A 25,147-nucleotide genomic window follows, 5' to 3' on the forward strand; every position below is an offset into this window, starting at 1 on the left:
CATTTTTCCACTTTCATCCCGCCTGTAATAGGAGTGAGCCAACTCTCAGGGAAGTGCAAAGTGGGCAGGACAGAACACAGGAAGCCACTGAAAGCCTGGGTCAGCCATAGGCTGGACTCTTGATCATCAAGAGTTGGCCATGCTGCTAAGGTGCTAAAAACAGCCAAATGGGCCAATTCCAAGGGCTCTGGAAACCTGGGCCGTTACCTGACAGTGCACTGTAGTATGGGCCCTCCTCGTCTTCTTCGTGAGAGGAGGAGCCCCCCACGTCACCTGTGTGATCCCACTCCAGAGGGATGGAGTCCACGCTGACAGGGGTCTCGCAGCCAGACCGCTCAGGCCCCGGTGCTGGGGGCACTAGATGGCAAAGGGACTGAGGAGAAGACGGCTCCTCGATCTCTCTCCTTTTACGCCAAGCATCAGTCTGGATTTCTCTGGGGTCTTCCATGTCCGTTTCAGTCTCAGATGCCTCCTTTTCATCTTCCAAGCCCTAAAACGGGTGTATCTGGTTTTCAGAATTAATCAAATCACAGGCTATAGCAGTTATGAGGAGCATGAGAAGTCTGCCTGTCCAGCAGTTCCTGAAAATGGCCACTACCGGCATTGCTGAGGAAGCTTTAAAAAGAATCACGTTGCAGGCCCTGTGTGTGGCTATTCCAATTTAGACTATCTACCGTGTTTCCCCCAAAATAAGACTTAACCGGAAAATAAGCCCTAGCATGATTTTTCAGGATGACATCCCCTGAACATAGGACCTAATGCATCTTTTGCAGCAAAAATTAGTATAAGACCTGGTCTTATATTTGGGGAAACACGGTAGTATGGGGCCTAGAATCTGTATTTACCAAAACTCTAACTTCTCTCTTAGGAAAAAAAGCTTAAATTTGATAATCAATATTAAACAAATTTATCTAGAAGAAAACAGAGGCCCAAGTTTCACTGATGGTTAAAATGGTAGGTTCATCCAAAGATCAGAAAATTAAAATCAAAATATTTTTTTTAAGGCCATTAGAATGTTCTGAATAAGAGGCACGTTCAAGGACCATATGTACCAGGTTCTTTCTTTCTTATCCCTAACTTATTGTTCAGAATACAGAATCTTATTTTCCCTGTGTTTTATGACTATCTAAGAAAAATGACTATAAATTGCTATCTTTAAAAATGAGAGTAATGTAGGTAATTTTTAAGGCTACGTCCGAAAAAGAAATTATGTTTGAAGTTGGCCAGTTGGAGACACAAAAAAGGTGGTCAGTTGTATTAATCAAAGGTCATCATTAAAGCTTCTGGCATATAAAGGAAGTGAACTTTGAATAATGGTCTTAACTCCACCTGAATTTCCCAAAAAGCCCCTTTGTCAAGGGAAACATCACAGATGCTTTCAAAAGCTGGTGCTTTTGCCACTTCAGTGGTGAGAATGAAGCACCAGAAAGGCTCCAATGTTAAAAGCTACCAGACATTAAGGTAGAGGAAAATGCCAATACATCCCCAAGTTAATGCTGTTAGCAAAACCAGAACAGTTATCAACGAGTTCTAGGTGTACTGACACATGCCAGAAAAACCCTGTACTGAGGAACATCTGGAAAACATGTAAGACAGACAAGAACTTTTGGAAGTGCCATCCTTGCTACTGGGACATGGGAGCTTCTAAGTAATTGTGGCTCTATGTTAATAAGAGTGGAAATAAAATTCAACATAGCTTTTTTAATCATAAATCACTGTTAACCATTCCACAATGAGTCTGGTCAAACACCAAGTCTGATGGCACAGAAGTCGTCTGGATGGCATTCCCCTTACCGGAGCATGGGAGGTCAGCCGCCGGTGGAACCGGGAGACCCTGCCAAACACTTCCTGACAGTACCGGTGCAGCTCCTCCAGCTCATCTTCAATCACCACGGCATCTAGGGGCTCACTCTTCTGAATTAGCTGCTCCCCAAAAACGATGAGCTGATCAATCTTGTTGGTATTTAACGTAATTTCCTGTTGGAAACCCTATATAGAATATGAGAAAGGATTTCAAAGAAAGAAAATTTCTCTGAGGATTGAGACAATGTCTGTTTCTTAGAACAAGACCTCAGAGAAAGCACCAAAATGTCATTGTTTTGTTCCTTCACCTAGCACTCATCAATGTTTAACAAGGAGACAAAGATTTAATAATTTAAAACGACTGTACGTGTTTTTTTCCTCCCCCTTCTGGGCATTGGCTTTTCCCAATAAAATAATTCTAAAAGTTTGACATGGATGGACATTTACTCTTGTTGGATGGGAGGGAGAGAACTTGTCTTATTGACACTTGGCGGAAACAGAAAATTTCCCACAGTAAGTCACCAATGGGAATTTGCTTCTGCTGGCATGTAATAATGTTCATTAGTGCCATTATATTAGAGAAGACAAATTCCCATTTCTCAACGTCTTGTAAAATCTATCCAAGGAGGGAATGATGAGGTTAAAGGGTATTACAGATTATTTGTAACAGTGGGAGACAAGGTATCTGTTCTTGGCCCCACTCTTGATACAGATTTTCCTCTCCTTCCACACCACATGTTGCACTCAAACCCGAGTGCTGGAGAAACAGCATCTTATGAACTTCTGTGTGGAACCTAAAGGGTGTTCTCTCCTTGGGTGATTATAATAACAATGAGGAAAAAAGGGCCTCCTTCCAATGACCCCATGGCTGGAAGGAACAGTATCCTTGCTTGTGGTAACCCAGCTGCACACAGGTGGATGCAGCCTGGCTGCTTTAACAGTTCTGGAATCTGCTCTCAGGGTATCAGGTGAAATTTGTGCTTGGCCAGCTCTCTTCTGCAAAGCCGCATTCTTTTAAGAGGAGCGACGGAAGCAGGCCTTACGTTTAGCTGGCGCATCTTGTCATCGGCGTCGCTCTCGGAGAAGTGCTCCACGTTGGTCAGCTGCAGGTCCATCTCTGTGAGCCACACCAGAATGCTCTCCCTGGTCCCCTCAAATTCTTCCCTTTGATTGGTGAAATGCTGCAGAAAGGGGGAAAAAAATCACGTTTATGTGAATGGCAGAACGAGAGTTCAGGTAGACAGCACGGTCACTTCTGGCTGAAAGGAAAGGGTGCCTGGAATACTCAGAGAGGAACTTGCCGGTGGGGACCCCGACAGGCATTCAGGGGCCAGCGTGGGGCGGGAGCCGGGCGGGGTCTGGCCCTGGCTGTGCGATACCAAACAAGTTCCCCAACTTCTCTGCGTTTCACTATCTTCCCTGGCAAGTGAGGGTATGGGAATGTTGACAATGATCTCTAAGGTCTTTTCAGCATTTCAAATTCTGTAATTCTCTAGTCTAAGCCACTGATTTTCCCAGCGTGTCCTTTGAAGAACCCCCTCAAAGTCCAAGCCAGGCACCTTGTCTGTTTTTACCCATCAGCCATCAGTGGAAGCTTTTGCTTGACAGAAGGAGTTAGTAGCTTCAAGATGGAAAAGTACTGATCTCAGGGTTGAGCCTGGATTAGTGCCTTCACCGATGTCATTTTGACTGTGTTTCCTCAGAGATGACCCAGAGGAGGAGATTCATCACCTCCAATTAAGGATGCCTCTCGGGTTACCGCCTCATAGATGGGCAGCGGATTCTCAGACAAATGTAGCATTTGGTGCCAAATGGGGGTTTAGACTGGTCACAAATCAGCAGGAGAGAAAGAAATTAATGCAAGGGGGGTTGTCTGGAAAAGTCGCCAATTTCTTCCTGAGAGGCTTAAAAAAAACCAAAACAGCCCAGATTTTCATCTTAGAATGGTTTCAAGAGCGTTCTTCCCTAAGAACAGAAGCAGGTATTAAAATTACTTCCTGTAAACACAATGCACACTGCTCCTGGCAATTTACACCTGGACTCACAAAGGCTGACAAAGCACACCTTCTGAATTACAGAAATCTAAGGTGAATGTTTACATTAAAAAAATCAAACCCAACCTTTGAGGTTTGTCAGTGTGCTCTGAAATTCAGACAATAATCGCTGTCCCTAACCTCCACAATACAGAGGGGGCTCTGTCCATGTCCCTCATGGTGCCGGAACAAACCAGACACAGAAAAGCAGGCAGATGGGCCAAAAGGGCCTGTTTCCAGGCTAGGAGGTTCAGACCCAGTGATGACCCCGCCCACCTCTGGGACAGTCTGAGCTAACGTGCACACCTATGTTCAGGGGCTACAGAAATTGATAAAAGAGATGTGTTTGATAACATAAATCACATAAACAGGCTCTGCCTAAGAAGCCTGTTCTTAGGCAAAAGAAAGCTTTAAAAAAATAAAAAGCTGGCAGCTTTGGGCTTCAACAAAAGACAGGGAAGGCTGTGATGGAATGCTAAAATAGCCTAGGCCTTCAATGAAATCTACCCGTTGCTTTGTTACAAGCCTGGGTGATATCGCATATCACTTCTCCCTGAACATCTACAAATAACCCAATGACGTAGAGAAGGTTACTCTGAGTCTCCGCAGGATGGCTGTGACCCGCTTCTGGAGGTTGTCCCAGCGCTGGTTGCCCTCGTGGACCATCTGCTTCAGTCGGCTGGCTGTGTCGGTGCGGTTCTCCCGGGCCAGCCGCCGGTACTGCTTGTTGATGAGCTCCAGCTGAGTGAGCCTCTCATGGATCTGCCGCTGGAAGGCCTGCATCACACCAAAGAGCCCATCAGTGTCAGAGCGTGCAGAGTGCCAGGACACCCCCTTCCAAACCCCAAATGACCCACTTTAAGTGGTTAATCCCCAAACTGACATGGAAACAGAGGGCTGACTTCCTGTTCCTCTAACGCTAGTAAAGGACAGGCTTTCAAGTTCACTGCATGCCTGTTTGCATAAATCGGTAACACAAAGCTGTCGTAGCAGCTGATGGCAGGTTGTGGACTGGGCCCTGGGAAGAGGTAGGGGAAGCCAGCCTCTTAGGAGAAGTCATTCTAGCTACTCCTGAGCCCGCCGCTGGCTTGGCTATCAGGAGCTGGGCTGGCAAGGGTCTTTACCTCAAATCTCTTCAGCTCTTCTTTGGCGTTTGTGTACAATACTTCTGAGGAATATGGGAAGGCCGCTGTCCTCTCAGCGGACTTGAGCCAGTCCTCAAAGCGGGAGTAATCATCTAAAAACTTCTGCCACAGGCGCCATGTCTCCTCGATTCTGATGGGAAGAAAACAACTTAATACTAGCCATCCATTTCAACCAGAGCTTTTGTATTTTTCCCCCACCTCTCTTCACTAGTCCCATTCCCAGCCCCCGTAGCACTGGCACTATTTAGGGGGAGAGACCCTGATATCCCTTCCAAGAAATAATCAGGGACATCGTTTCTTGCTCAGGACCCGTTTCTGGGAGTGCCACGCTCAGAGCTCCTAATTCAGAGGTTAACCAACAGGAGACATGGCTTCCTCCACTCCTTTATGCTGAGGACACAGAAGTCCAGTGGCCAGCCATGGTTACAGCCCAAGGCACAGGAAAGCTGGGGAAAGATGTTACCCCGATTATATTTTCCTTGAATAATTTCTTTAATAAGCACTGGTTACACCTACTGAGCCTTCTCTGCCAATATCCTTTGAAGTAAAGTGAACAGAACACAGTTACTGTTATTTAGGTCCGAAGTAACTGTGTTCTGTAACCAAATTCGGCAGACCACATTTCATACACTTAGGGGCTGCTCAGTTCTTACTTCATTCGCCGCTCCATTGACATGGCACAAATGTTCCTCCAGCGTCTGTCCAGGCTTCTAGTGGTCTGCTGGATGGAGTCACACTCCGTCTCATTGGCACAGGCATCAGAGTCATGCAGCAGGACATCACAGATGTTAAACACAGACTCCACCCCTGCACTGTGTTGCTCAATGTCTCGCTGCAGGTCCTACGATTACAGCAGAGTAAGAAGCACCTTGAGAGGCTGGTGGTGGTGGTGGGAGGGTCGGCATCAAAGCATCTCTACACCCCTCTCCATTTCCCAGCCCAGGGGGCATTGACAGTCCTGAGTGCATTTCCACCTTGGAATCAGCCTAAGCACTAGCAACAACTGGGACCGATTTGTTGAACTTACTATGTGAGGCAGTGGGAACAGTGGGGGACCCTCCCCTGAGAGCCTACCACCCCACAGACTCTGGGGAGGCATAGGATCTCCTCCATACCATCTGACCCCAAGGGCCTCCAAGTTAGACTTGATTTTGGGGAGGACTTCCTTGGAAAACCGAGTTTTTTCAGCGGGATCTAAAACTTGAGCAATACTCTTAATCTTTTACAGGTCACAGAATTCTTAAATCTACTAAGAACTTTGTGCTGCCTTCACTCATATCCCAAATTGTGCAGACAGCTGCACAGTGTCCACAGCCTCCCGTGACCCCATCCTAGGGCGTCACAGCCCCAGGGAAGATCATGGGTAGAAACCCTGCTTCCCCTTCCCCCAATGATGGTCCAGCCAAGTCCAGGGAAGGGATAGGGTCTCTGGAGTCTTGCCCTATGATGGTGATAGTGGTCCAGTTCCCTGATTCAGGAAAAAGAATGCTCATGAAGACAGAAATGCATGGTTGTAAGGAAAAAAGGAAAACCTATTTAAGAATAAACATGGTATTTTCAGTTATTACCCAGAGAATACTTCCTTCTGCACACTGGTTGTGGTGGTGGGGGTGGGGGGCAGGGAGAGATGAGGAGCTTGCTTGTTTTGCCATTCTGGATGAGTTAGGCTTTTCCTGATATCCAAATTCTGTGATAGGCCACGTGAGACCAAGCACTAATCTTAGTATCCAAATTACGTTGTGAAATAACAAAAACAAAGTGAAATGAGCCACCATTAACTGTACCAAAGTTCCCTGGATTCAACAAAGTTCAGTTTACAGGAGGAATTACTTTATAAACAGTGTCTGCCACTATCTACACAAAGGCAATGTCAAGTTCATCCCAGGTCACTTCAATATTGAACAATTTTGGAGATTACTACTATTGTATTACTAGATAAGATTAATATTTTCTTACTTTGCTTCTGATAAATGCACAATTTGGATCATTCTGTGCCCAAGTGGATATGAAAGAATAAAGTGCTAACACTCAAACTGAATTTTAAATCATGCAGTTAACACAGATCCTGCTTAAAAATGAGCACCTCAAAGCTATATTCAGAATAAAATGTGGTTTTTAGCTTGTCATGCCTTATGTCCTGTGAAGAGAGATGTGCAGGGGGAGTTTTTAAGCTCTGCAGCCCAGGACAAATGTCTGAAACGCTGCAATGGCAGAAATCTTCCTGGGACCAGTGTGAGGATTAGCTTTAATGTGATTAGGTTTACGGCAGAATTCCAGTTTTAAGAATTATTACTGGTTCACAGAATTGCCACACGCTTTCCTAAAATTCACCCATGTTGATAAATATCCCTTTTAACTTTGTCGAAATAATAAATAAGGAATCCTAACACTGGTGTTAAATGAGTAATACTGACAATTTTAATTCAAAAATGGTACCTGCCCCTGACCTCACCCGGCTTTACTTGGGTAGGAGCTGGTTGCAAAGTACCGAGAAAGTCTAGTCTATGGATAAACACGAATGCCACGTATTTTAACAGACTCTTTGCAATTATTCTACATTACTTATTCAGCATGTATTGAATAAAACAGCTAAAGAAAACTGATTAATAATACACAGGGTGAATGATAACAGGAATTGAGTTCTACTATAATATACAAAAGACTGTCAACATCTTGGTTAAAAAAAAGTCCAAAAAACTTTCAAAATTTACGAAACAAACTTCTAACCCACCACAGAATGGCCTACTGATATTGTCGTAGGAACTAGTTACCTTGTAAAATATATTAGTTTGGTGCAAAAGTAATTGCGGTTTTTGCAATTTTTAACCTTTTCAACCGCAATTACTTTTGCACCAACCTAATAAAACAAAGTGGTGGGCCATACTTAAAAATGCAAAGCATGTAAGTGCTAGACGAGTGACATTTTGCAAACTGAAATAATCCTACTGCTGGTAGGCATGAGTTTCCACAATAATTAGATTTCAGAAACTATTCAAATGTAATCTGAAGAAGTGGACTTCAGAAACAACATAAAGCAATATGCAAGACTTTTGCCAACAGTTCTGGAAACAGGCTCCTAGTTGGTTTGTGTTTCTGTTATTGAGCAGGTGACACAGAGCACTGGAGCTGGGAGGGCAGGGGCAGTGAGAAGAGATGGGAGGAGACAGGAAACCGGAGCCCAGAATGCAACCAGGAAGAATGAGTACACAGAAGAACTAGACAAATAAGAGAATGGGGGAAAATAGCAAACCAGGCTGAGGGGGCAGAAAATCACATGTGTGGGACCCTGAGGTGGTTCCAAAATGTCTCTTTGGGAATAGTTGAGGGTGGGGAGCAAGTCCATCAGGGTGGTCTTGGGGAGTGGTTTAAGGGGGCTGACAGTGAAGCCGAGTATTGGTAATTACAGAATGGAGGGGAACTAACAGTTCCCCTCAAGCCACCATCTGGCACTCCACAGGGAACCAGGAAACCAAAGAAAACAGGAGTGATGCTGAAGACTCAATAAAAGTGGTTCCTGATTTGAAAGTGTTACAAAGGTTGCACTTCCTTTACTTTTTGAAGATGACATATTCCACAGGAATAACAATACATTACCTAAAGGAATTCTACATAAAAGAGGAGAAACAAAAAGGACTCTTATAAAGTCTGACCCTCCCACACCAGAGCCCCAATGACATTACAATGAAGATCCAGGGACATCACAACTCTTAATCATTTTTGGGGGCCAAGGGCTTTCACAAAAGGCAGTACTAGGTGATCCGAAGTGTTTAGATTTTATTTCTGGAGGCAATCAAGCAATTTATTATATTTAATTAGTGACAGAAACACAGGTATGGTTTTTTAAAATGGTCCACGCATAATTCTTGAGTGTGATATATGTCCATTTTTAGTGTTTTCGAGATGGAACATTTAAGGCTTGGGCTTAGTATAATAAACACATAGTAATTTTTTTTTAAACAAAAATAATAAAAGCTTCCTTAGGACATCAGTGGTATACAAAATATTGCCCCCTCCCCTCACAATCCCCTGCCAAAGATGTCCATGTTCTTATCTCCAGAACCTGTGACTATGCTAGGTTCCATGGCAAAGGAGAATTAAGGGTGCAAATTAGCTGACCTTAAAATAGGGAGATTATCCTGAATTATCTGGGTGGGCCCAATACAATCCCAAGGGTCCTTAAAAGTGTAAGAGGGAGAAGTGACTGTGGAAGAAAGGCACAGAGAGATGCCATTTGCTGGCTTTGAAGATAAGGAAGGGTTCATGACCCAAGAAATGAGGGAGGGAGGCCTCTAGAAGCTGGAAAGGGCAAAGAAATGGGTTCTTCCTTCCCTAGGGCCCCTATAATGGAGCTCAGCCCTGCTGACACCTTGATCTTAGCCCTGTGTCAGATTTCTGACCAGAACTGTAAGATTATAAATTTGTGTTAAGATGCTAAATTTGTGGTACTTTGTTATAGCAGCTGAAGAAAACTAATACAACATCTAACTTCTTTACAGTAATGGTAAAGTCCATCTGCGTTTGTTTTTTTTTGTTTTTTTTTGTTTTTTTTTTGGTAACCAAAGGATAAGAATTCCATGATGGTGATTCTGCATTTTATAAAGCAGGAACCTTCAAATCAACCCAATTGAAATGATGTACCATTTCAGTACAGGAATAAACAAGGTCAAGAGAGTGGCAGTTGCTCCAAATTGTACACTTTTAGGAATAAATTTCCTGCAATTTAGTGATGTTTTGTCACACTTCAGATTTATAAAACATTAACACACATTAGTCTCTGCCATCATCCAGTCATTCTTTAAGAGAAACAACGTTGTAAGCTTCTGTACTCTTTTCCTGAAAAAAACCCACTACTCAGGGTAAATGATTTGCAAGGCCTTATCTATTAAGAGAGTGTTCAAGAAATTCATCCTGGTGGATCAAACGTGTAAATAAAGCTGATAACATTTAATATCTGACTCCACTGAGAAGAGCATTGAAGTCTCCGCAGTGTCCATTAACATAGTTCTTACGTCAATATTTGGCTGTCCACAACGCAAAGGCAGAATTTAGATGACCTCAATGAAAAAGACATGTTTAAGTTTTTGAGGCTAAGTGGGAAAACCAGTTATTTTTACTTCGTAGCATCGCTAAATCATACTGATTTGAAAATTAAAGACTAGGCATAATTTAAACTATAATAGTTAATAGATTGAATAAAGATCTAAGTCAAGAAAAGTATCAAATACTTAGCTCTATTTCATAGTAGCATGAGATGTCACTTATTACCATTAAAAGGACCTAAACTCCAGAGAATTTATCATCAAGGGGAGGCCTCTGCCCTGAATCTGGTGAAGAAGATTCAGCCCCTGATTCTGTCTCTAAGCAGCTGGTGAATCTCCTCAGACAATAAGCACCAAGGCTTTGGAGTTAATGTGAAGAAAACAGATCTGAGTGTGAGAACTTGATGACAACCATAATGCTATATGGTCAAAACGGAATCTGCTCACGGGTCTGAGAAAAACAGAGGTGAAGGAAAGCTACTGAAGGAATCACATAAACGTACCTATTTTAACACTAAAGACAAGCTCACATACTGCGTATGAGAATGAGCAGGTACATGTGAGCCCATAAAGGGCAGGAAGTGGATTGGATAAGCCAGTGATATCACAAAGCACCCGCCAGGTTAGTGTGATGATAAACACTGGCCCGACTTGCTGGTTTTCAAACAGGGTTTGAATTTCCAGGGTTGGCTCAGAGAGTACGTAACTAATGACAGAAATGCAGAGAGCACTGCATGAGAGGCTTCCTAAGCTATGAGCCCAAACTTGCTCCTTACTACACTTTTTGTTTGATTTTTATTTTTTTAAACTCTATCAGAGACACAGAGTATTATCCCATGAAAACCTTCGTTGGTCAGAAAAATTACTTTTCTTTCAATTCGTTGCCTTCCAAAACTATATTAACAAAAACAAAACAAAGATCAAAGTAAAAAAAACAAAAAAAAACCAAAATAAAAAACCTTATTTGCCACTAAGATTAAGGTCTGCATCTTAAACATCAAAGTATTTCAGAAAGAGCTATGTGAATGATGGTAGAAACTTGAGATGAATGCCTCACCCATACGGGAACACGGACAGGCGGTCAGTTTTCTCTGGAAAAAATCAACCGTTATTATGAAACGTGAACATGCTCCAACACACAGCCAATGTGAGTCAGCAGGTATGGTTAACACCTATACTTTACAAAAGCTCATTTATCGTGTCCCCACCTGCTGCTCGGCGAGCCTCTTCTGGATCTCTTGATCGTCACAGACGTCATAAACAACGGGTTTAGACAGCTCTGACTCAATTCGAGCCAACCAGGTGCGGAGGTTGCTCATATTTTTGTCTAACTGCTGAATAAACGCAAAGGTCTCCTTCAGCTTCTTCACCCTAAACATATTTGCAGGAAAAAAAGAGGTGGAAACAAAAGTGCAATGTTTAGTGGTGAGAATGCACCAAGAAGGGTGGTGTTGGGTAAAACGCAACCTATGCTGGTCATTGATTTTATAGGGGGAACAACTCTCCCCAGATATGAATTTTCACAGAATAGGTGACACTTTTACAAAATTGCTGTTCTGGGTGATTTTCAAGTGGACTAAGAGTTAATCCACCCAAGCAAATATGAAGTCCTATCAGTCCCAGAGTGGGATCCCCTGAGGCCCAGTCCATCTTTCTGGGGCTCCAGAAGGCAGCTGAGACGCCATTTATTTCTTTCTGGGTGATATAACCACACCTGGCTTGTGCCTTGTTTCTGCCTTGGGTATGCCCGAGACCGCAGCAGCCAATGATCTTCCCTGATGGGGTGAAGATGTTACACGTGGCTCACGTGGTGGCATTTGGCCCAAGAAACCTCTCGTGGGATCTTCCTCTTAAGCAAGCACAGAACATGAACCAAACCCCACTGCATCCAGTCTGAGGGGTTGAGGGTGCTGCACACACAGATCAGCCCACCTAGGGCAGCCCTGTCAGCCATAAAGACAATTTGCAAGCACAGTTCTAAATCCCTCTACCTCCCCAATCTGCCTGATCTGGCACCCAGTGGATCTGAACAAACACACATGGCGTCACTGGTACGTCAACACACCGCCAAGGAAGAAGGACACAGGTGCTAAGGGAAAACAATCTTAACACAGATCTTGAAATAAAATGCTTCCATAAACTGATTTCATGAAAGTCTTAGAGTGATTGAGGGCTTGTTCTGAAGGTCTGTGGGTTTTTTGTGAATTCCAGAGACCTGAAGTAATGGCTATAATGGAAAATTTCCCACTTATCAATACTCATGTTACGAGGTGCGGTCAGAACTCCATCTCATGGCACTAGGAAGAAAAACGGGGGCACTGACCCTAACACGCAGGAAGCTCACTGCACTCCCCACCATGACCATCTCTTTCTTGACTGCATGTGAACAGCTTCCTACCACCCTCCTTGCCTTCCTACCCACCTCGGTTCTGTAGCCGAAGTACACATTCTAGGTGGTAAGTGATCCACACTTAAACCCTTCCGCAGTCCTCGTCCTTCCCTGACATACAGTTTATTCCCGACTTTTCAGGTCCTCACGCGGTCAGTGGCCTCTGCCTCCAGCCCTGCACTCTTCCCTTCTGGAGCGTCTACCACTGCTCCTTGTCCACGTGCTCCTGCAGTGCCCGGCCCCTCCAGCTGTGTTGTGCCCCACCCTTCATTCACTGTGTACCCATCACACGCTGTAGGAGACTTGCTCCCTCTGCATGCACAGCACCTCCCACTCTACCTGGAGGGCAGGAGCTGTCAATAAACCTTTATTGAATGAATGCATGTGTATAAGACTTCCACTACAAGCTATTTAAGTAGACCACAGAGTTGTATGTATGTGTTTTAAATTTTTTTTTTTCATCCTACAATTGACCAAATCAACACTGGGATTTCTAGCTTCAGCTCTATTATCAGCTAGTTTTATGATAAAATCCTTTTACTGCAAGCCCCCTCATCTGTAGTAGGCCTCTGACGTCCCTCCAGCTTCAGAGAGGTGGTAGCATCCGGGGGAAGTTAATGCCAGAACTTTGCAGGTGAGTAGACCTGGGTCTCTAAGTCCCATTTACAATCTATGAGCTGTGCACCCCTGCAAGAAACCTAACTTTCCTGACTCCCAGTTTCATTGTCATCTGCAAAATTATCCACCTTTCAGGTGGTTGTGAGACAGAAACAAAAGGGTACACGTAAAGCCTCTGGCACAGAGTAAAACAGCTCAACAGAATATTAGCTCTTATTACCACTGACTGGGGTTACACAACGCTATAATAATGCCCCATTTATATGACATTGGACCTCACAAAGTCCTTTCATTAATATTTCATTCTCAACATTGCCATGAGGTCAGCAGGCTTAGAAGTAGGCTGTGGAGTCTGGTGGTGAAGAACACAGACTTTTTGGTCTGGGCCTGGGTTTGAATCCTGGCTCTACAAACACATGAAAGGCATTTGGCACAGTGCCTACCGGAGACAAATGCCCAGAAACTATGGACATGATGATTTTCAAGGAGGTATGTTTTCCAAATTATGTTCTTACTGCAAACACCAGAAGGTGGAATTCCCTTCTAAGCAACAGATGATTTATTAATAAGGAAGTAAAAGAATCTGGGGTCAGGCCTGGATGCAGTTGTAACCTAGATCACTCCTTTGCTCCTGTGACTTTAGAAGTACACCCTCCTCACCCCAATGTCTTACTTCCCTGACTGCCGAGGGACCAGAAAGAACACACCAATGCCACAGCATCTGGGAAACGCAGGCTCCATGGGACAAGGAGTCTTGCACACAGTTTGCAAGGGGCTACCCTCCTGGAAGTCGCTGAGAGCTTCCCGCTAGGTAGGGAGAGGAGCTCAGGCCCAGCAGCCTCTGCTTTCCTCCCGGAATGGCCGCGCCCACTGCTTCATCCAGCACCTGACCTTACCCCTTCCTAAGGATCCCGGCCTCCTCATTTTGAAAAGAAGAGGGCTGAACGCAAGTTTTTAAATGAAGGGAGCTAATAAGCAACAACATCACGTGGGTGCAAAAAATATAAAGATGCAGTGATCTTGAATCCTGTTAATTGTGGGGTGAAGTATGCAATCAGCAGAGGGGGGAGTATGCAGAAGAAGCTGGAATTACTTGCGTGGCTTCCCCAGGACCACAGTACTCTAAGCCAGTGGTATCCAACACGGAGGGCTCAAGACAAACCAGGGGTGTGGGGGAATAAAATATTAGCCTTTCTATTGTTAGTCCATTCTTTCTTAAGTTTCTACATTGGGTATGCTTTATAATGTACAAACTTCACTACTAGAATGGGACTTCTACAGAACATGCGTCAGGCCTGCTGGGCATCATGCAACTCATGAATCCTCACAAATGCTATGGGGGCACTATTAGTATCCCCACTTAACAGATGAAGCAACAGAGGCACTGAGATTAAATAACTCGCCACAATCACACGGTCATTAAGTAGCAGAGGCAGGATTCCAACCCCAGCAGCCTGATCTGGAGCTGCTGCCTTAAGCACTGTTCTCATGGCATCGCATATACACCTGCATATGCTAATGTGCACATACTGGGGGCACAGGATGGTTTTCACTGCTGTCAGGGAACGTGATCAGAAGTCTTGATTCATGTCTCCAGGATCCACTAGGGGGTAGGAGCCCATCCACCAAGTGCTGCATTTTGGGTGCCCATGTTTGACCTTCCGTGATTTCCTTTCAATATACATTTAACCATTTGCTTTGTCTTGGGGCTTGTACAAATCCTGAGGTTTGAAGATATTTGAAACTAGGTCTTATTCCCAAAGAGGTAATGATCTAACTTAGACATTATAATACAAGATAGGAGGTAACCAATATCTTCTGAATGAGTAAATGATGTTCACTTATACCTTCAAATTTGTCTTTTTCATAAACAGGTGGCCATGTTATACATTAAAGATCAGAGCAGCTCTAAGCCATCTTGCCACAAAACAATATGCTGCCACACTAGGAGGCACACATGGTCCTAAACCTTGGTTCCATATCCGGCAAGTGAAGGACTGACAGACAAGCACACGAATTATACACCTGCTTAGGGCAAATTAAGGAGGGAAGGTGCAAGGGAAAGAAAAGAAGGTCGCCAAGAAGCTACAAAACATTCATCTAGTTAGGACTTAACCTGCTTCTCTGTCCCAACTTCTGACCGAAGGCATAATATCAAAAAATGTGCCGTGATAGAAACAAATGTTGTTCCCTAGATAATTGTGTTACAGCTTACTCTAGGAACCATCCAATGTACGGCTGGGTTTGTATCTTTCTGTTTTGTACAGACAATGAGGTCTAATTATCATCTTTCCCAGGTCAGGATGTACGTGTCATTTGCCAACCCAGACAGCCAACCTCCATGTTAGGCCTCGTGAACACTGCTCTTAAAAATGTTTAAATCTTGAGTTAATACTGGAAATAGGAAACCCATTCAGAAACCAGAATGCAGCCACAGCACTGCAGTACGTCCACCACCGAGGCAGGTCATGTATGTTCGCCACCTCTATACTTGCCCGCATTTCACCAGGTGCCCCCAATAGACCGTGTTCACACACACATTTCTACAAATCCTATTTCTCCAGGAAAAAATGAGCATGAATTCCTGAGCCGAATTCCAGTTCCGAGGATTGGAAAAACAAAATATTTAGGTGCAAAGGGGAAGTTTTTTCCCCGCGTGGCCTATTTTATGTGGAACCAAACAAGATGAGAATTTGGCCTAAGAGTTGCTACAAATTAGAAGTTCTCTTGTGGGGACTGTGGGTAGAAATACAGAAAATAATCGAGGTGAACAGTTTTTCTTTTATCTTAACTAGCGATAGATCAGAATATAATACTTAAGAACCCTGTCCTCCTAAAACTAACAAAACCAAGCCTGGTTTGTATCATTCTACCGGTCAGACCTATATTTTACAATGTGCGACGGAGGCTTTAAATATCAAATTCATGTATATGGGATAATTTACACTTCAGTCCTATTCTCTACATGCTAAAAGGTTTACAGTTAAATTATAAAGGGCCTAGATCAGCGCAAGTTAAAACAGTTCCTATGCCAAAGTGGATGCTATAACTTAAAATAAACTGGGATGGTGGAAGGATCTGAATTTGTCCTGAAACAGATGCTCAGACCTGAGCGGACAGCTGTCAGTTGCTAAAAACACTGTACAAATTCTATACAACTGCATCTTTTTAAAATAACTAAACACCTTTATAGTAAATCAATTACTCCAAGACCTTGAAGCCCTGGTGTGGGGTCATGGACATTACAATACATTTGAGCTAATTGCCTCTTTGAAGCATTTATGTCACCGGAGGACTTCCATTTTGCACACAGCGTAATCACGTCTCTTCCCTGCCTGTCAAAGGCTGGCTGCAGACACCACACACATGCTGACACTGGGAAAGAACCCATCCCCCGATGGCTGAGCACACACACTCCACTGCCACCATCTCACCCGCAATTTCTATTGTAACCAAAATGAGAGAGCTAGAGAGCAAGACACACAGAGACAGCAGCTGCCCATTGGCCATAGGCAGAGCTGATGACTGAAACGGCACTTACTGTTGATGAGAAAAAATCATTCCTGATGTTTAGCAAGAGCTCCAAGTTCCCGGCTGCACCTCCGGGGACGGGGACGAGGCAGCCCCTCCCCCGGCCGGCAGGCCTCTCCATTCACTGGTTCAGCATCTTCCACAGGCCGCCCTCCTGCAGGCTCCCGTGGGCTCTTGGGCTCCGCTCCCTCACAGCCACAAAGCAATGCCGATAGGAAAGGAAGAGACCTGCTTCGCTGCTAACTGCAATTTTTAATCTGTTTTCTCCCTTCCAATAAACAATATCTCTGGCTCTTTACACACACACACACACACACACACACACACACACACACACACACACGGTCTTTGTTCTGACGCTACAGGATTGCAATGCTGGGGGAAGAAAGTGTTATCTTGGCTATGGGTTATTTATGAAGTGCTATAAACCAAGGAAAGAAACATTTTAGATTGGGGCAAAAGGATTTCTGGTCTCGTCAAATTAAATTTCTCTGTTTCAGGTTTTAAAGAAATGGTGAAATCTGAAGCTCCTGAGTCCAACAGGAATGCCTTCCTCACGTCCTCTTAAAGAAGAAATTTCCCTGGGGGGAAAAGGGGTGGGTAGTTCCGCCCTGCCTTTTTAGTCCTGTGCATCTGGCTTAGAAGGGGCAGAGTTCATTTTGTCCATTCCTCTGCTTTTCGCAGAAAAAATTCTATCTTGTAGTACAAATGGAGTTCAAGAGTTTCAGAACAAGGATGCAATTTTGCAATTTTCCTTGCTAGCTCCTGCTAGGATTTACCGTACCGTGAGTATGTAAAAGTTCGTCCACATCCCTAACCGCGGTTCTCTGCGTGATCCTGAGAGGTTCCGCTTACTGGAGCACCTTGGTTTGTCCAGCCCCTTTGAGGCTCAGTGCCAGTCTTATTTAGAGAGTCAACAATATCAATAATTTCTCACGGGCCCCTAAAGCCCAAGACTGAGTCATTGTTACATCCCCACCTTGAAACACAGTGAGCACATTCTAGACCAGTGAATTTAGGAGTGCAGATGTGGAACCAGTTCTGCCCCAAAGAAGCATCTGCCTTGTGCCTACATGCTTGGCTGTCCCTGGGACCTGCTACATAGGATCCTGCAACGCTCAGTACACTGGACCTATCTGATGCTGGTCATCAGGCCACTGATTATCCACTGACCCAATCAATGATGGCTGCTGTGTCCTTGAGGAAGTGCCCCGACCCTCAGGAGGGCATTTCTCCAGGGTCCAGGAGCAGCAGCCACCTGTTCCAGAGGTGGAATGATGGGGCTGATAAGAAGAAAAAAGGAAAGGAGGGAGGCTGACCTGCTATCTGGCTCCCCCTGTGCTAAAATCTCTAAATCCTTCCAGTCCCACTGGATCAGGCAATCTGCTGAGAGCAGAGTAAGTCAACTTTATGACTAGCAGCATTGTTTGGTCTTCCAAAATAACCTTGAGAAAATACAGATAAAGGGAGAGTAACGAAAAACTTTATCAGTTTAAAAAGGCACACATCTCCCTGCCCATTTTGCAAGAAATGCAGAAACAATCTTAACACACAGTTGCCATGGTAATAGCTGCTGAGTTTAAATGACAACATTTTAATTGCTACTATTATAAAGTAGGTGGGCTTTTCACGTTGGTAGGTGAAATGTGAAAATTATGTTTAGTTAAAAAGCTTTTTCACAGACTAGGCCCTTTTGATAGCAAGAGACAACCTAGTCTAAATAGGAAGGGACCCTGTGGTAGTATGTCGAAGTCCCTCCTTCATAACATTGGCTTAAGGGTGCCAAGTCTGCTGATGAAATTAGGACAAAGGTAACAACATTCAGGACATTTTTTTAAAAGAAAAAAAGCCCCATGTCCTTTTTTCTACAATGAACATTTAGGAAATTCAGATATGCCAAAAAGAAAATTAATATCACTAATGATGACAACACTAACAAGTAACCAATGTACACATTCTGGGTTACATCCTGTGTTTAGCTGTCTCATCCATTTTAGGCACAGAGAACTTTGACTAGATTATTCTCACATGCTGCTAGAAAGAGTCTTTAAAAACAGCTGCCAAAAGGCTGTAAGACTTGCTCACAGTCAGTGGCAGGCTTAGGATTGCTAACTCCTGGGGTGACTCACTTCACCCTGCTGCTGTCTCTAGCTTTGTGTTCTCAGACCTGCACCCCTGGCAATACCTGGGCACTTGTTAGAAGTAAGTGCACATTCTCAGCCCCACCCAGCCCTATGGAATCAGAAGCTCTGCGAGTGGGGTCCAGAACCCATATCTTCATGAGCCCTCCAGGCTCACAATCCACTGCTGTAAACGGTCAATTCTACATTTTAGAAAAATTCTTATAAGCTACCTTTAAAAGCCAACGTCTCAAAGGAGCCAAGTTCTCTTTCCATGCATGGTGCAGTGGGACAGACAGATGTTGGCTCCATCCCCGCCCTGACAGAATCACTTCTGCTGTTGGGTCCGCTATTTACCCTCTCTGAGCTGCAATGTTCCAAAACAACAGGCTTTTTTTTTTTTTTTTTCCCAGTGAATTAAACCTGATTGATTACAGTCTTAGATTTCTGAATACCTTTCCAAACTTTGAAGTTAAAGGCTTGTAGTTAAAATCTTGAAGCCATGAGTCTGGGCACCTGTGTAGGATCTGCCTCCAAATCTTGTCATTTTCAGCAAGAGACGTTGTTTCCTCCCTTAGGAGTGAAGCAGCACAGTACCGTGAGCAGGACAGAAAAGGGTAAAAGGTATCTAGAATTCAGGGCTGCAGGTTCTGGTTGGCGCTATTCAAATCGAAATTCTGCAGTCTGTGCCTTACCTCCCTGTTCCCTGATAATGATATGACCAGTGTCAGAGATCAGACATGGAACTAATTCTACCTGAGGCTGATTTAAGGCAGGTCCAAGCTTGCTGCCTCAAGCCACAGATTCACCTGAAGGGTAAACTCAATCAGGAGTTTCCAAAACTCTCAGTCATCTGTCTCAGCCTGGACTTTGCTTTATTTCCTCCCGAGTCTCTCAGTTTTGAAGGGATTTAGTTCTCAATATTTGGTTCTATTCATTTCAGTGTAACAAACTTAGAAGGGTCTAGGATTACAGGGAGCCAACACATCTGCCTGAGTTGAAATCCTGGTTGCACACCTGTTGGCTGTGTTGTGTAACTTTGGGCAAGTTATTCAACTTTAGTGCCTCCATTTTGTCATCTGTAAAATGGGACAATGGTACCCACCTTTCAGAACTACAATGAAGATTAAGTGAAATCATACTGTTAAGAATACAGGGTGGCCAGTTAGCTCAGTTGGTTAGAGCGCGGAGCTCTTAACAAGGTTGCTGGTTCGATCCCCACATGGGCTACTGTGAGCTGCGCCCTCCACAACTAAATTGAAACAACTACTTGACTTGGAGTTGATGGGTCCTGGAAAAAACACTTAAATAAATAAAAGTTAAAAAAAAAAAGAATACAGCTGGTAGACAATATATTTGCTATTACTTCAACTCCTTATTTTACCAATTGCTCCTTCCAAAAAGACACTGAAATCTCATCTGTTTTTCTTCTCTTTTTCAACAAAGAATTGGCTGAAGATAGCAACCAGAGAGCAGGGAGGAAAGCAAACAGCCTATTAGACTATAAAGTGATATAAGAAAGCATGAATAAGAACGGACTGTCCCCCTAGTCTTTAGGAAGCAAAGATCTAGACTTTCTCCTGAATGATCTATGAACAGGTACGATGTCACCATGCCCTTGATCAGTGCCAGGTGCCCAAGAAGACAGGATATACAGACGATGTCAACAAAGACATACTAGACACAATTCACCCAACAGGAATGAATCATTTTATTATATACCAAAATGTTCATTCATTTCAACAAATATCTGAAGCACTGTTCTAAGTGCTGGAAATAAGATAGTCAAATACACTGGTCTCATGGAGGGAAGACCTCTCACTATTAGACACAACTGAGAATCCTCTTCCACTCAACAAACATGCTACTTAGAGTCTTCTTAGGGGAAAAACAATGATAATAACCACTCAATAAATGCTGGCTCCCACACGCTGGTCCTGTGCCACACGTGAGACACAGGCCATTTGTCCTCATGGTGGCCTCTGACGTCAACAGTGCTGTTAGGGACATGATGCAGATTTGGAAATTGAGGTCTCAGGAAGATTAAATCACTACTCAAGTTTCCACGATGAGTAAGTAGTAAAGTCAGGATGGGCTCAGAACCTGCGCTCTGAATCCTTGCTTGGATTACAGCCATGGATCTCCATGCAATTTTTTTCAACAGGTAGTAGAGAGAAGTTTAATTCAGCCTTTATCTCTAAGTTTATAAAACTGCTGGATTACTTTAAAGGAAGACTGGGCTCAGTTTCTAGATCTGTGGTGAGGGACCAGTGTACCTAGCGAGTAGGAATCACTTAGGTGATGCCTACTTACCTTGATCCAGTGACATCCAAAGGATGCTGCCACCCAAGTCACCCAAATATTTGTCTTTAGCAAACCCTCCATTGCTAAAAAAACCACGAATGACTCAGACTTCATAGGACGTCAAGTCTCAAGTTGAAATTTAAGGTCTTCTAAGACTCTGCCCCAACCTACCTTTGGAGCTTCATCTCCCATGCCATTTGTCATTTTCTGAACATCTTCCAACTGCTTTACATCCCTTTGCACTCACAACATACATCTGTCTCTGCCACCACCAACACTCAAGAATCCCAGGCTTCGTTCAGGACCATCAGGGAGCACCACTCCTCTGTGGGGTGCTTCCTAATCCCCTCCTCCTCTCTAGGAAGATGAGATCTGAGCCCTCAAACCACTTGGCTTTACAGCTGCTCAGATGTCTGCTCTCATGAATGTAATTGACTCATCTTACTTCCTGTCTGCAATTCTCCTAGCACTTAGCTGATGCCTTTGCTGAAGGATCAGGTTTGCTTATGGTTTACAGTAAACAATGAGGTAAAGGACATGCCAAATCATTCAATGCCAATAATTATTATGCATTATTTTCATTACTCCCAATACTTCATTCATTTTACAGGTTCTCTCGTATATTTCACATTGTATGTGTGTTCAAAACATAAAAGACTGGCTCAGCCCATATTTTTTGTACGCCAGGCGGCAGTTAAAAAATAAAAACAAACACTTTAGTTGGGGTCTCTCTTTGGAGAGAGAATTTGAAAACAGAAAACGTTTAAACACTTTGCGTGTTATCACCATCGTCATTTTGTGAGGGGAGGTAAAACTGCCAATCTTGTTTCTGCTAAGGTTTCACAAGAGAACACAGCTTTGATGTGTAGCCGCAGCTGTGCCTCTGAAGTCCACACACCTTAGGACCAGACGCCTACTGGACACCTGGCACGCCCGGCACACACAGAGGATCTCTGCCTCAAGTGTGCCAAGCCCCCGAGGTGGCGGCAGTTGGTGACCTGTAGACCAGATCTAGAAATCAGGCCTCTGCCCTGATCTACCTGCATTTACCACATACAAGCAGGGACAGGCAGGCATAATTTCAACTGGGGGACACCCAAGTCCTAACGCAGAGTTAGAATTTCTAAATAATACCTCCTCAAGGATCTCTTTTCAAAATAAGCTTCTAACTCTTGTTTAAACCCAATCTAATTCATGTGAAACTTTAAGCTACCGAAAAGAATTATTCAAGAGGGATATACTAAGATATAATCTTTCTGTATTGTTGAAATGGGAATTTCCACTCATTTTTACCCAACTTTGCCTTTATCTGTAAGTTTATAAAACTGCTGGATTATTTTAAAGGACGACTGGACTCAGTTTCGAGATCTGTGGTGAGGAACCACTATACCTGGCGAGTAGGAATCTTACCTTGATCCAATGACATCAAAAAGATGCTGCCAGCGGTCGTTGATTTTGTTGAGCTTGTCATCAATCTCAGCTGCTCTTGTCGTGTTGCTGGCCTTGATCAACTGGTCACCCATTTGCTTTAACTGTAACTTGTTTTCACTGAACACGTTTATTTCTTCCATGCAGTCCTGGCAAAGGCACCAAAACACAAAGCTTCAATTACTACCCAAAATTCATTTCTTTGCCTGGCACAAGCCCACAGTTGCCTCTCGAAACTTTTTTAAAAATTGAAAACCTTCTCATACCTGTTAATACAACTGTGCAGCGAGTAGCTAACAAGTCAAACAATGCCCACTCAGCATATGTGCAATATGTAAGGCAGTAGTTACTTTCTTAATTCAACAGCCCTGGTTCTCCGTCACAGATTTCTTCTAATCTCATCTACTTGGGAGACGAGGATGACTGAGTATAACTAAATTAGCCTAATGTCAGGAAGTTTTCCCGAGGTTTAACTGAGTGGTCAGAATGTTCTTTCTACCTTCCCCTGTGGGAATTAGTGACCATTTGACAAGGGGAGCTCCTTCACAGGAACAACTAGAGAAGCCACAACTCACTTGGGGTGTGAACTGATGCTTAAGGAGATGGGGACCCCGTCTCTGGCCAGACTTCCTGAGAGAAAGGAACTCCCCTCAGTACACAGCACCATGCCCACCTGGAATGGCCCCAGCCTTCCCTTCTCTCTGGAACCCTCACTTACCAGCTCTTCCCTGAGAAGGAACAGAAATAGTTCCTTCAAATTTCTGTTATTGGAAACATACCTATAATGTACTGCTTTGAGCAGGGAGTAAGGAAGTCAGACAATTCTGTGGTCATAACTGCACCCATCTGGGAACTTCTGCTTACCTTCTGTAACTTTTCAATCATTTCTTCAATACTAATATCTGCTGTTTGTAGAACTCTGTTTTCCATCTGCACCAGCCATGCACACAACTCTTTATTTTTTTCATTGAACACAATCCATGAATTGAGTCTGTCTTCGATCTCCTGTTTGCGTATAGCCACCTGGAAACAAAATGTATTTGGCAGCTGAGTACAGGCAGGAAGGAAAATGTTGCCTTTCCCTTCCCCCCATCAAAAGGACTACGAATTTCATTCACTTTAATCAGTAGCCCTACAGACTTAAATTACTGTTTCTGCCTCTTAAACGCCTAAGGTTAACATCATCAGAAGTTTCTTACTCCTTTGATAAATGTCATAAAAAGAAACAAAATAAAGATTGTACCTGAACTGTAACTGAACAAAACGGATTCAGTTACACTGGATTCAGTGTTATCCAGTATTATCAGGTTATATTAAAAATTAGAAACAGGAAAGGTTAAATGAATACATTAAGCATCACCCAAATTTCTTCTGTTCCTTGTTCTTTCACTATACATTTGACCACTTGCTACATGCTAATTTATAACTTCATGACCCAAATCCTTTCCCTTTTTAAAAATGATCAAGTCATTTTACCTACTTAAGGCCAATGTCCTGCCTATTTAATTTAAAAATTCTAATACAAAATTAAAATAAAAATTTACCATTTGTAAGCAAATGGACCACAAAAATTAAAGTCATTTAAATATTCTAGTGTTGTATTTCAAAACAAAACAAAGCAAAATAAGATTAAAAAAACAATGCACATCACTCATTAATTCACCTTCCTATAATGTACTATGGCTTTGGATAGAAATCATGTAAATGGGACCAAATACTGGTCTGCAGCAAGTAGGCTGACCCCAAAATACTCAGTGCTCCATTATATATAAGTAACCCCGAAGTTGGTATCAATCAGCACAGGTCTTTCTCCTGACAGGGTTCAAATTTATTACTTCACTAAATATAAAGAATGCAAATCAGACTTCCTAAATTTATAAAAGTTTTAAATATCTTTAGAATCTTAGAGTTAAAAGGGGTAGCTAAGAGTTCTTTTGGTAAAGCTTTAACACCCCACTTTACAGATGGGGAAACTAAGGTTTAACTCCCAGAGGTTTTCCTGGTATGTACAAAAAAACCCTCTGCTATTTTCATGAGAGGCAGAAATGTCTAATGCTCGTGCACCCACCCAGCCAAATGTGTTAAAAAGGTACAAAGAACTATCCCCTAAAAAGTAAGTTTTGTGTTTCTGTTCCTCAGGGCATCGATTTATCTTAGCTTTAAAAAATCCTGGCATTTTGTACAGTGTCATTCAGGTAAGGTTCATAACGGTAATTAGGAATACCTGGGCCCCAGTCTGTGTTGCTTAACGTTTAGGATACTTTTCACATTTTCTAAATATTTTCTTTTATATAAAATTTGAATGAAAATTCTAAAAGGACATTTAAAAGTAAGGTGCATTGTGAATACTAAATACTAAAATCAAGAAGGAAAAATGTTTTTATTAAAATGCTTTCAAAAGTGTCTGAATTTCAACTCTTAAATACATCTCTTCTTAAGTCACAAAAATGAGATTAAGGAATTTATTTTTCTTAGAACTACGTGTTCTTAAAACAAAGACCTATCTGAACCCTTTAAATTCCATCCTGATCCTGTCACAAACACATGCTGTAGAATACTCTAACCACAATCCAATTCTTAATAAGTAGAAGTGAGCGGCTGAGATACTCAATATAGCAGTTAATCATTTATGGTAAGAGTTTTAAAAAAACAGCTCCTTGAAATAAACATCAGACTGCAGGTGAATGTAGAGTTCTCAGACAAAATGCCCCTGTGTGATTCCCCTATGACTCCTGCT

General features: G+C 43.1%; 1 protein-coding gene across 8 annotated transcripts in view; it reads right to left on the reverse strand.

The window, feature by feature from the left end:
- Positions 1-25,147, reverse strand: part of SYNE2 (spectrin repeat containing nuclear envelope protein 2) — a 280,177-nt gene that overhangs the window by 10,669 nt on the left and 244,361 nt on the right. For 7 of the 8 annotated variants that reach the window (XM_074327378.1, XM_074327381.1, XM_074327379.1 and 4 more), the window contains 9 exons: positions 23,275-23,433; positions 22,393-22,559; positions 11,229-11,391; positions 5,635-5,822; positions 4,961-5,111; positions 4,431-4,613; positions 2,847-2,984; positions 1,795-1,989; positions 208-490 (listed from right to left, as the gene is read on the reverse strand). In XM_074327378.1, coding sequence (XP_074183479.1) covers positions 208-490; positions 1,795-1,989; positions 2,847-2,984; positions 4,431-4,613; positions 4,961-5,111; positions 5,635-5,822; positions 11,229-11,391; positions 22,393-22,559; positions 23,275-23,433 — 1,627 coding nt within the window. Of the gene's footprint in view, positions 1-207; positions 491-1,794; positions 1,990-2,846; positions 2,985-4,430; positions 4,614-4,960; positions 5,112-5,634; positions 5,823-11,228; positions 11,392-16,568; positions 16,895-22,392; positions 22,560-23,274; positions 23,434-25,147 lie in introns of those variants that run through there. The other variant, XM_019733410.2, reaches the window with a different exon arrangement.

The sequence above is a fragment of the Rhinolophus sinicus genome, linkage group LG03, assembly GCF_036562045.2.
Source record: "Rhinolophus sinicus isolate RSC01 linkage group LG03, ASM3656204v1, whole genome shotgun sequence".
Lineage (NCBI taxonomy): Eukaryota > Metazoa > Chordata > Mammalia > Chiroptera > Rhinolophidae > Rhinolophus > Rhinolophus sinicus.